This window comes from Lissotriton helveticus, chromosome 1_1, assembly GCF_964261635.1.
Source record: "Lissotriton helveticus chromosome 1_1, aLisHel1.1, whole genome shotgun sequence".
Taxonomy (NCBI): Eukaryota; Metazoa; Chordata; class Amphibia; order Caudata; family Salamandridae; genus Lissotriton; species Lissotriton helveticus.
Genome location: NC_136057.1, coordinates 57,078,328 through 57,090,781, shown reverse-complemented (window position 1 = coordinate 57,090,781; position 12,454 = coordinate 57,078,328). Strand labels below are relative to the sequence as shown.

The window sequence follows — 12,454 nt, the reverse complement described above, 5'->3', positions numbered from 1 at the left end:
CTAGTGTTTAGTCCCTGTCCTATCCCAATCACTGCTTTTGTTCCCATGGTTTGTCTGTGCCAATTGGGATTTCAGTTATATGTGTGTATCAATGATATTTTGGTCATCTGGCGAGGTGAGATCAATCTATCACTACCTTCGGGAAATCGATTTGCAAGAACTAAGAGTGTGGCATGCCAATGACTACTTCCACAACAACTTCAAGAAAATATTGTCCTACCTTATAGTCCCTATTAACTGGCACAAACAGAATTTTCCTAAAGTAAACAATTGGTTTAATAAGGAATTCAGACTTTCACGTAGATATCCTTCACAAAGGACATCTCAGAAATCAGTCTGGATGGAGAGAGGTACAAAATGGCCCAGGCTAGGGCTAAGAAAGAATGGGAGGAAGAAAGATGGCAGGAACTCAAATTGGCTTGCTCTCTTAAGATCTCCACCAGGTTTTGGGCACTTGTAAAGTAGAGGGGAGAGAGGTCTCTGCTTCACCTCTGCAAAATAACATTTCTCCCCAGACCTGGGTTGATCATTTCTACAATCTTTATTCAGTAACTCCTTTTAATGAGCCGGACACTGCTGGGGACTGTGTAAACAGACAACTCTATAGCTGTACCTGGCCCTTTCCTTGACCTGGCCGACATCCAAAGCTCTGGATGCAATAACCAGAGGTAGAGCTTCCGGATTAGACAGCATTCCAGTTTATATCCTTCTGCTAGAAAGAGATAAATTGTCTTGGTATAACCTTTTCTTAACTAATGCCATTATCAGTGGTGCCCCAGTACTTGACTCTTGGAAGGGAGCGGACGTCGTCCCGATATATAAGAAGGGGGATAGATTCCATCCAGCCAATTATAGGCAGATCAGCTTGATCAACTGTGCGAAGAAAATTTCTGCCCAATTGGTCTTGAGCAAGATTGAGGAATGGACTGCAGCTAAAGCTATTGTATTCCCCTTTCAGACAGGCTTTAGGAAGAAGATAGCCACGATTCATCAGGTTTCCGCTACCTTTTACTCTATTGGAAGATCGTTGTGGTCGGCAAGGAAACTTGTATGTTGCCTTCATCGACCTTAAATCTGCTTTTGACCTGGTACCACGAAGCAGGCACATTCAGCTCCCATGAAGGCGACGGACACCGAACAGGGGGGAACTACTTTCTTCAATCCTTCCAAAAAATCTTTAATTACAGGAATCTAGAAGAAGGATGTTTGTGAAGGGCATTTCCTATACACAGTTAATGCTGCCAGGTGAACCTTAATAGAATGGAAAAACAGACCAGATTGAGCCAAGTGCAAGAGGTATGGAAGGATGACATCTTCCTGGCAGGAGGTAGGATCATAGTTTTTGGACGTGCACCAGATGCAGAACCTCTTAAACTTGCAGACGTAGGAAGTCCTTGTGGAAGGTCTCTTAGCCTCCTTGAGTATTTCCATGCAATTGTCAGGCAAGTTCAAGTGTCCATATAGCACTATCTCAGGAGCCATGCTGCCAAACTCAACGATGAGAGGTTGGGGTTCACCATCAGCCCCCCGAACTTCGTGAGAAGGTCCAGCCGACATGGCAGCCGCAGGTGGGGTTGGAAAGACCCGTAGAGCAGGTCCGTGAACCACCACTGTCGAAGCCACTCTGGAGCAATGAGGACCATTCGTGCTCTGGATTGAGACAGCTTGATGAGTACTGCCAGAATCATGGGAATGGGTGGAAAAGCGTACAGAAAGCTGTTCGACCAGCTGATCCATAGTGCATTCCCCAAAGTCCCCGGTTGGAAAAACCTGGAGGCGAAGTCTCTGCATTTTCGTTTTTTGGCGGTGGCGAACAGATCTGTTTCTGGAGTTCCCCATCTTTCGAAGATGCTTCCTAGCACCTCATCGTTTAGGACCCACTCGTGGTTCTCCTGGACCAGCCTGCTGAGTGCGTACGTCTGAGCATTCTGCACACCTGTCAGATGGGTAGCTGTTATCATCAGTCCTCTGGCCTCCTGTGACAGTGTGCGCGATCTCGAGCCCCCCTGCTTGTTAAGGTAATACATTGTGGTTGTATTGTCCGTCTGTACGAGCAAGGAGTTGGTCTGGAAGGACGGATGAAAGGCTTTCAGAGCAAAGTGAACAGCTCTGAGTTCCAGAAAATTGATGGGATACGTGGATTCCACCTGGGACCACGTTCCTTGGATCTGTGGATGGTCCGAATGCGCTACCCAGCCGTGGAGAGAAGCATCCGTCACGATAGTCTGTATGGGAATGTCCTTGTGGAACGGAGATTCTCTGCTGAACACCACCATCTCAGGGACTGTTGAGCGTGTAGAGACAGTTGGATCCTGTCATCCCAGCTCCTTCGTTTCTGGTCCCACTGATCCTCCAGACATTCCTGCAGCGGTCTCATGTGGAGACGTGCATGTGGTGTGAGGAAGATGCAAGAGGCCATCGAACCCAGAAGAGAAGACACCGTCCTCACTGTCGTTGATGGAACGGACTTGAGAGCCTGAGCCTTCCGAAGGATCGATAAGCGTCGCTCCTCCGAAGGAGACACGCTTGCTGAGAGAGTATTGATGGAGGCTCCCAAGTAATGCAGGCACTGAACAGGAGTCAGAACAGACTTGGACATGTTGATGTGCAAACCCAGCTGGTTCAACAGAACGGCCATCCTGTTGAAATGCAATTGCGCTTCCTGGAAGGTGGCGGCTTTGATCAACCAGTCGTCCAGATATGGGTAGACAAACACCTTGTCCTTTCTCAGGTGCGCTGCCACCACTGCCATAAATAAAAAAAAAGTCCTAGGTGCAGCCTTCAGTCCAAACTGTAGTACGGTGTACTGATAGTGATTGGTGCCGACTAGGAAGCGCAGGAACTTCCGGTGTTTCAGTGCAATGGGCACATGGAAGTACGCATCCTGCAGATCTATTGCGCAAAACCAGTCTCCTCGTTGCAGCTGAGGATAAATCCAGTGCAAAGACAGCATCCAAAATTTCTCCCTACGAATCCATTTGTTTGCTTGTCGCAAATCCAGAATGGGCCTGAACTTGTTCTTGTCCTTTTTGCGTACCAGAAAGAACCTGGAGTATAGACCCTTTCCCCTCTGAGACAGAGGGACGTCTTCTATCGTCCTTTTTCCTAACAGGGTATCGGCCTTCGCTTGAAGCTCACGCAGCTGGTAGTTTGAACGAACCAGTGGAATTGCTGGAGGAGGGCTGACAAAATGAAGACTGTATCCATTGCAAACAATATTCAGCACCCACTTGTCCCAAGTAATTTTTCTCCACTCTGCCAAGTAATTTTGTATGCTTCCCCCCACCGGAGCGGATAATGGACAAGGGGGAAGTAACTCCCCAGGGCTTAGACCGGGCCGGGCCCTTGTGGGCGAGGAGGCCTGTGGCCGCCTCTGCCCCTCTGACGCTTCTCGAAGGGCTGTCGCTGGTATTGCTGCTATTGTTGTTGCTGCTGGCCAACTTAATAATAATAATAATCCACATTTGTAAAGCGCACAATCACCCGTAAGGGTCTCTAGGCGCTGGGGGCCGTCGGGAAGATTAAGCGAGCTATTGCCCAGAGTCACATGGTGCTGAGCTAACCTGACGCCGGAGCCGGGGATCGAACCCTGATCCCCAGATTCCAGCGTCAGTCGCCCTGGCCGCGGCGCCACACCTCTCCCTTGGCGACCTTGCCCTCGCCTCTGGGAAGAGTAACGCCTCTGGAAAGGGCGGAAGGACTTCTGCTGTTCCTTTGGTTTTTCCAAACCTACAGCCTTCAGTGTCTTTACTTCTGCGTTCATGCAGGCCATTTCTTCATCCGCATGAGTCTCGAAGAGGGTAGATCCCGAGAAGGGCAAGTTAGCGATCCTCTGTTGTGCCTCTGGCGTAAGAGAGGTAAGGCACAACCATGAATGGCGTCTCAAGTTGATGCCGTGACAGTACCCATGAGCAGCCAGGAGAGAGGCGTCTGCCGCTGAACTGATGACCTGATTTGAGACCATCATGCCCTCATTCAATATCTCTTGAAAGTCTTCTCTCCTGTCCCTCGGGAGGAGCTCAATGAACTGCTGCAGGGACTCCCACAAGGGCAGTCATAGCGACCCAACAGCGCTGAGGTCCTCGCCGCTTTCATAGAGGTGGCAGCCGTACTGCAGACTTTCCTTCCTGCTGAGTCCATTTGACGGCTCTCCTTGTCCGGAGGAACTGTAGACGAAGGGGCAGTAGAATGCTGCTTCTTGGCCGCTGTCACAATGACAGAATCCGTGACAGGATCAGACCTCAAAAACGCTGAATCAGAATCTTGGGGCCTGTACTTCTTTTGAAGCCAAGATGGCGCTGACTTCACCGAGGCCGGTGTCAGAAACAGCTCCATGGCCGGTTCCTCCAGCCCTGGCACCAATGGCAGCAAAGGATGAGAGAGGTGCCTGCACTGCAATGTTTCAAAGATCACAGAGGTGGAAGGAGTGGGCACCGTCAATGTGATCCCCAACTTTGCTGCCCCCCTCAGCAGCACATCCTGGAATGTCACAATGTAATCCACGGGTGACACTCTCGTAGGAGGAGAGTCCGACAAAGTGGGAGAATATCTCCTGTCACTGAATGAGTCCGTGTACCTGGACTGTGACCTTTCCTGACTACGACGATGATGTGACCTCGTCGAAGACCTACGCTCACTGCGAGAGCAATGCCTCCCTCTGGACCTTGACCTCGGTTTTCTGGGCCTTTGAGGGTGCGGAGGCAGAAGAGGCTGAGCCGGAACCAAAGGCTGTGGAGGCCGAGGCAGTGTTGGAGGAGGAGGCGGTGGAGGAGGAGGAGGCGGTGGAGGAGGAGGAGGCGGTGGTGGTGGAGGAATATGCTGCGGAAGAGCAGGAGGTGTAGGCGTCCTGGGCCTTGTGGGCGAATAGGTCCGGGAATAATCAGAGTCCGGTGACCTAACAACTCTCCTCTTCTTATGAGTAGGCCTCGGGGAGGACGCACTGGAGGCAGATATCTCTGAGGGCGAGCGCCGGTGCCGCCACGACCGGGGACTCGCCGATGATGATGATGAGACGCTCACCACAGAGGCACTAGACACAGTCCTGGGCCTTGACGTCCTCTTAGACGTCGACTGATCCTTCCTCGACGTCGACTTCTTTGAAGTTGCTCTTCTTGACGTCGACCTTCTTGACGTCGATGACCTTCTTGACGTCGATGACCTTCTTGACGTCGATGAACTCCTCGACATCGAACGTCCTCGCCTTGACGTCGATTTTCCTCTCCTCGAAGTCGAACGTCTCGTCAACCTTAATGGCGAACGGCGGTGTTGCCTGCTTCTTCGGGACTCATCACGACGTCGATGGTGTGTCGACGCCGGTGAAGTCCTCGACGTCAACCTCATCCGAGGTCTCGAGATCCTGCCCCTCGATGCCGAGCGTCAACGTCGCTTCGACCCAGAGCCCTGGGTCGGAGGAGAACAGATGGTAGTCATACCTCTCGACGCCGAAGTCGAAGCCATCAATGTCAATTACGACTGGGACCGGTGCAGTTTCTGGGCCTTTTCTTGAATGGGGAGCCCCCCCCCAGGGGCCAAGGCACAGGATGATGACAGAGTCCCTCCATGCCCAGAAGTCCCACCTGGTTCTTGATGTCTCCTCTGTTCCAGGCCTTGGATACAAATCTTCTCCCTGAGTGACAAATACCACAGGAGTTAGGAACATGGGTGGAAGGGAGACAGAGTTTGCATACTCTGTGGGGGTCAGATTTAGCCTTCTTCCTACCAGGGCACTTGTCGAATGAAGCTGGCATTTCGACAATAAAGTGGCAAAACTGGGAAAAAAACACAGCAACTGGAAGAGGAAGACCCCAGACGTCGAGTGAAACACTCAAGTCACTAGAAAAGCTTCACAAATTGAAGATATACCCAAAAAGGTAGAGCTCAATGCTCCAGGGTCCTGCTAGCAGGAGCCGGAAAAAAGAACTGAGAGTAAAAGGCCTTTGGCTGTGCATCCTGGGATACCGAGGGTCTTTGGAGAGTTACTTAAAGGCACGGTATCCCTTTTCCAGACACATAATGGCAGCATATGGGGCTTGTCTGTCCAACCCTTCCTCTCTATCATGACAAAGGATTTTTGTGAAGGGGAGATTCTCTAGATGTGAAACTTTACAAAATGTGTAGAATTTAATATTATTTGGCTATCCTTTTCAGTTCAAGATGAAGTGCTGGCCAATGTAGCCTTGTAGTTTTAGGCTGCATTATTTGTCTTGCTTTTCTCTAAAGTGTCTATGCAGGACTGCAGTAGAAGACAACTTAAGAGACTATTTTGATTGCTCCGGGGTCCACGCACATGGGCGGGACTATTCACAAGATTAGGACTATACACAGAGATCCCCTACTACAGAAGGGCACATAAGATAAGTGAGGACAAAATTCAAGTCCCACTGGGGCATTACGAAAGGAGAAGGTGGAAAGAGATGAGTAATGCACTTCAGAAATCTGTTAACAATAGGATCGATGGCCATACTCAAGAGCTCGGGGTACCAGACTCTTTGTGCCCAGTCCGGAGCCACAAGAATGACTTGGGACCGGTCGTGTTTGATCTTCTTCAGCAATTTTGGCAGAAGTGGTACAGTCACAAAGGCATACAGGAGGCCGCAACTCCACTCATGATGAAAAGCGTTGCTGAGCGAGAGCCGCCTTGAAAACTCCAACACGCAGAACTGAAGACATTGCGCGTTCTCTTCGGTGGCGAATAGATCTAACCAAGGCTCTCCACACTGCTAAAAGAGACCTTGCACCACTTTCGATTGAAGACGCCATTCGTGATCCATCATGTACCGGCGGCGGAGTTTCTCCGCTCTGGCGTTCAGGGAACCTGCTAGGTGTTGAACCACCAGAGGTATGCCCTGATGTTCCAGCCATGTCCAAGGAGAAGAGCCTCTTGACATAGGGTCCACGACCCAACCCTGCCCTGTTTGTTGCAGTACCACATGGCGGTGGTGTTGTCCGTGAACACCTGCACCACTCTTCCTTGCCTTCAGTGCAAGACAAATCGCCCAGAGCTCCAGAACGTTGATGTGGTGCCTGGACTTCGCCAGAGACCAGAGGCCTTTGATCCCCGCCATTCCCATATGGCTGCCCCATCCCAGGAGTGACGCATCTGTCACTAATGTGAACTCAGGTTGGGGAAGGGAGAGGGATCTGCTGTTGACCCAATCCTGGTTTGTGAACCACCACTGCAACTGACTTGCAGTCCCCTCCGAAATCTGAATGTCATCGGAAAGATACCCCTGGTGCTGCACCCACTGGAACTTCAGGTCCCACTGCAGAGCCTGTATATGCCATCTGGCATGATGCACCAGCAGGATGCAGGAGGCCCTGAGGCCCAGCAGCCTCAGGGTCATTCTCACCGAACACCGGGTTGGAGGCTGAAACATCGGTATCATAGCCCGAATATCCTGGACTTGCCGCTAGGGAGGATAGACCCAAAACTGTGCTGTGTCCCGAACCGCCCTGATGGAAAGGAGCTTATGGGAGGGAATCAGGTGTAACTTCAGCACATTAACTGTGAACCCCGGCAAATACAGGAAGTCCGTCGTAGTCTGGAGGTGGGAGACGACCTGGGTGAGCTCGCCTTCAACAGCCAGTCGTCGAGATAGGGGAAGACTGGAACCCCTGATCTGCGCAGATAAGCTGCGATCACCGCCATCCCTTTCGTGACCACCCGGGGGGGGCTGATAAGGCCAAAGGGGAGCGTGGTAAACTGAAAATGCATGTGGCCTACCGGGAACCATAGGTAATGCCGGTGGGCAGGCAAGACGGGGATGTGAAAGTAAGTATCCTGCAAGTCCAACGCTACCATCAAATCTCCAGGGTCGAAGGCAGACAAGACCTGAGCCAAGGTTAACATCTTGAACTTCTCCTTTCGGAGGAAGCGGTTGATGTCCCTGAGGACTAAGATAGGATGCAGGCCTACGTCTTTTTGGGTACCAAGAAGTAGTGGGAGTAGCAACCCCGACCTACTTCTGGCACAAGGACGCGTTTGATAGCTCCCTTGGCAAAGAGATCCATAACTTCCTGGAAGAGAAGGGCCAAATGATTCTCCGACATGGGATGAAATCACCACAAACGGCATGACCCTTACGCACTCCGCTGCTCGTGGAACTCCGCGTAGACAGCCAGAGTTTTTTTGTCACTTTGCGGAGTTCCTCACCGAGGAACTCCGCATAGGCTTAATCTTATCATGGAAAAATAGATATCAGTCATATGTTAAGAAACAAGGGCGAGTAGAAACCTTTTGGGTGGATATTTAAGACATTATTATTGTGATTTTTTTTGGCAATTAGTTGATTTTTGCAAGCACTAACACTTCTCTGTGTAAAGTAAAGACCTTGAAAGTTTTGTAACTTTCAGATACTCAAATTGTGGATTCTGTTGCAATTAAAAATATTTCCAGGCCTGAAATTTCTTTGGAGGTTGCATGCGGGCAGCCTAAGTTATCCTGCAAGTGTTTCTTGATGAATCCTATTGCAACTACAATATGTGCTCTCTCATGTAAATGCAGGTTGTTAGAAGCTTTTCTGCAACTCAAGATACGCCTTACTTTTCACCTCATGTGCATGCATTTCTCATGTTTAGTGAGATCTCCTTACTGCGTATAACGTTTCTGGCTTTCCCCACCTATATATGGCTTTAGTCCAGTGTGAATTCTCTTATGTGAAATGACATTGTATTGAAGACTGTGCTTGCATTTCGAGCACTCATAAGGTTTTTCCCCAGAGTGGGATCTCTCGTGAACCATAACTCTTGTCTTTCAGATTCAAGCTTTTATGGCATAAGGATTTTCTCCAGTGTGGAGTTTCTCATGGTGAGATAGCGTTTTTCTCATGCAGCTTTTCTGGCATTCAAAGCACTCATAAGGTTTTTCATCAGTATGGAGTCGCTTATGGTTAGTGAGGCTGTGCCAATCAAATAGGAATTTCTGGCATTCACAGTGTTGGTAATGTTTTTTCCCTGTGTGCGTCTGCTCATGTAGCGTGAGATTGCGTTTAAAATTAATGCTTTTCTGGCATTCGGAGCACTGAATTATTTTAATGGTGTGTTTTCTTATGGTGCTTGAAACCATCTCTACCTCTGAATCTTTTCTGACATTAAGAGCACTGATAATTTTATTCACCAGTGTGGATTCTCACATGTTTACTGAGTTGAGATTTTTGGCAGAAACATTTTTGGCATTCAGAGCACCTATAAGGCTTTTCCCCAGTGTGGATTCTTATATGGTAAGTGAGACTGCTTTTTTCACTGAAACATCTGTGGCATTCAGAGCATTGATAAGGCTTTTCCCCAGTGTGGGTTCTTACATGCTGAGTGAGACTGAATTTTTCACTGAAACATCTGTGGCATTCACAGCATTGATAAGGCTTTTCCCCAGTGTGGGTTCTTATATGCTGAGTGAGACTGATTTTTTCACTGAAACATCTGTGGCATTCAGAGCACTGATAAGGTTTTTCCCCAGTGTGGGTTCTTATATGCTGAGTGAGACTGCTTTTTTGAATGAAACATATCTGGCATTCAGAGCACTGATAAGGCTTTTCCCCAGTGTGGATTCTTATATGCTTAGTGAGACTGCTTTTTACACTGAAACATTTGTGGCATTCAGAGCACTCATAAGGTTTTTCCCCAGTGTGGGTTCTTATATGCTGAGTGAGACTGCTTTTTATACTGAAACATTTCTGGCATTCAGAGCACTGAAAAGGTTTATACCCAGTGTGGGTTCTTATATGCCAAGTGAGACTGCTTTTGTCACTGAAACATTTCTGGCATTCAGAGCACTGAAAAGATTTTTCCACAGTGTGGGTTCTTCTATGCCAAATGAGAATGCTTTGGTAACTGAAACATTTCTGGCATTCAGAGCACTGGTAAGGTTTTTCCCCAGTGTGAGTCCTTGTATGTATAGTAAGTGCTCTTTTGTCACTGAAACATTTCTGGCATTCAGCGCACTGATAAGGTTTTTCCACAGAGTGGGTTAATGCATGTCGATATAGACTCGCTTTGATACTAAACCTTTTCTGGCATTCAGAGCACTGATAAGGTTTTTCCCCAGTGTGGATTCTCATATGCACAGTGAGATAAGATTTATGCCTGAAACTTTTTTGGCATACTTTGCACTGAGAGTGGTTTCCCCCCGTGTGCATTGTGTCAAATTCTGTGAGATAAGATTTATGGCTGTATCTTTTTTGGCACATGTAACTTTTCCCCCCAACTTAGGTTATTTTGCCTTGATTGAGGCGGTTTTGAACACTGAATTTGTTCTCACAGTCCGTGTTTTTATAAGATGTATTCCTAGAGTTAATATCTCTACGTTTAGTTTTCTTTTGCTTATATGCCACAGTAAGAGTGAACCCAATTTTAGAGTTGGGCTTGTTTAGATAATGTTCAGCATTTATCTCTAAAAGAAATTGTGTGTAATCTTCTTAACACTTCAATTGAGCAAAATATGTCTGAAAGCAGCCCTGTAACACCTGTCGAAATATTTCTAGCAGATAATAGTCTTTAGGTTATAGCCTATCCTGCAGCAACTTATTTTGTGACTGAAGATTTTCTCAAATCTATTTGTATAGGTTCTTAGCAATGCAGTGATAAGGTGTTAGTCTGATATTTATTAATTAAACTGATAAGTACCTTTTTGCACTGACGTAATGGCAGTAACTGAGGGCGTTAGAACGTGCACAGTACTATTGTGGATCACGAGTCTCAGAACATCAGTTCCTTTTACCCTTTCTATGTTTGGTGTAAAGTTAAGGTTTGTAGTTCTGAAGACGAAGATTTATTTACATTACCTATAGCGCAACTGTGCTCATTTAATCCATTTTTATATTGAACAGTTTTACATATCACTCATTCACAGCAGATACTGTTGAGGCGATTTACATAGAATTACAGAACAGTACACAATAAAAAACAAACAATCTGAGATGGTTATGGACACAATAAAGTGGTGAATTTTTAAGGTTTTCACAAGAGTGAACAGAGTGGGTCGTGGTTTTCTACCCAGAGTCAGATAGTCTCAAACTTGTGTAACTGGTTAAAAATGGTTGTTGAACAAAGGTGATTTTCCAATCTTTTGGTTGTTAACGTGTCAGCTTCGGAGTCTTCTCTCAGCGTCTTTTCTTTGATGGTCTGCAGAAGAAACCTTTTGTTATAACTTTCTTTTATGCAGTGTGTGCTTCCTCTCTGGAATTACATGATGTTTTAGATGAAGGTTATTCTGTGCACAGATTTGGCATTGCTCTGGGTTAATGAAATGCTAAATTAGAGACTTCACTTACAGTATAGTACTTTCCTCAGCTCCCACTTCCTCGCCACACCTAGATTTTGGAAATTGTTTAAACGTAGAATGCTGGATGTCCTTCAGTTTTTCAAAATATTCCTTCCTATGGCACTGACTTCAGTTGCCTGGTGCTAAATCTTGCTTTCTTCGTCAGTAATTTCAATCACCTATAGTATTAAAATTAAATACTTAATACATGAAAATTTCCCAAAATATAATTTACAAGCCACATCAATGCAGAGTTGCAGAATTTTGAAAATGTTGAGGTGTTTTTTATACAGAGCAGAGTGTAGAATTGTAGCCTGAGAGAACTTGGATGTAGGAGTGAGGATTTATAGAATGTTCAACATTTTATTAAGCTCACAAAGGATACATGCACCCTATGGACTTGTAACATAGAATCCCAAAGGCAGAAATTAAAGTCATATGCACTGGCACCAAACAGATATTTAAACAAGCATTTACAATGCAACGGTTTCGCCTTTGCAAAAGTTAGAGCTATTGGCATTGTAAATGACAACATTTTTATTTATGTGTTGGTTTTGAAAACATAAATAAATGGCATTGTCATTTACAATGCCAATAGCTTAATCTCTCGCAAATGCCACACACACACACCCACAGAGAGCCACACCCACAGAGAACCCCCCCTCAGAGCCCCCCACACACACCCACACAGAGCCACCCACACCGAGCCCCCCCACACACCTACACAGAGCCGCCCCACACAGAGCCCCCCACACACCCACACAGAGCCCCCCACACACCCACACAGAGCCCCCCCACACACTGCGAGCCCCCCCACACACCCACACAGAGCCCCCCATACACTGCGAGCCCCCCACACACTGCGACCCCCACACACTGCGAGGCCCCCAACACACACTGCGAGCCCCCCACACACACACTGCGAGCCCCACACATTGCGAGCCCCACACACTGCTGCTGTTTACAAGGAGGGGCCGCATGTAAAGGTCAAGTTGGACACAAGCGGAAACAGTTGGAAACAGAAGAATGGTGAGATGGTTGGAAGTTGGTTCTGCTTGGGTATGGAAGGTGACACTAAAGTTACTCCTTTCCTTGTGCTCAAGATGCCTTGCACTGTCTTATGAGCTAAGATGGACCTTGAACACGAAGCAAGAAGTGTACAAGCACCTGCACTTAGCAACAAGGCCAGTGATGTGA

The 12,454-nt window shown here is 47.5% G+C and overlaps 1 protein-coding gene across 1 annotated transcript in view; it reads right to left on the bottom strand.

Annotated features, from left to right (window-relative positions):
* LOC144823168 (uncharacterized) overlaps positions 1-10,936 on the bottom strand; it is a 103,450-nt gene extending 92,514 nt beyond the window's left edge. The window contains exon 1 of the mRNA XM_078681495.1: positions 9,116-10,936. Coding sequence (XP_078537621.1) covers positions 9,116-10,184 — 1,069 coding nt within the window. The 5' untranslated portion in view covers positions 10,185-10,936. The remainder of the gene's footprint in view (positions 1-9,115) is intronic.
* Positions 10,937-12,454: the final 1,518 nt, after the last annotated feature.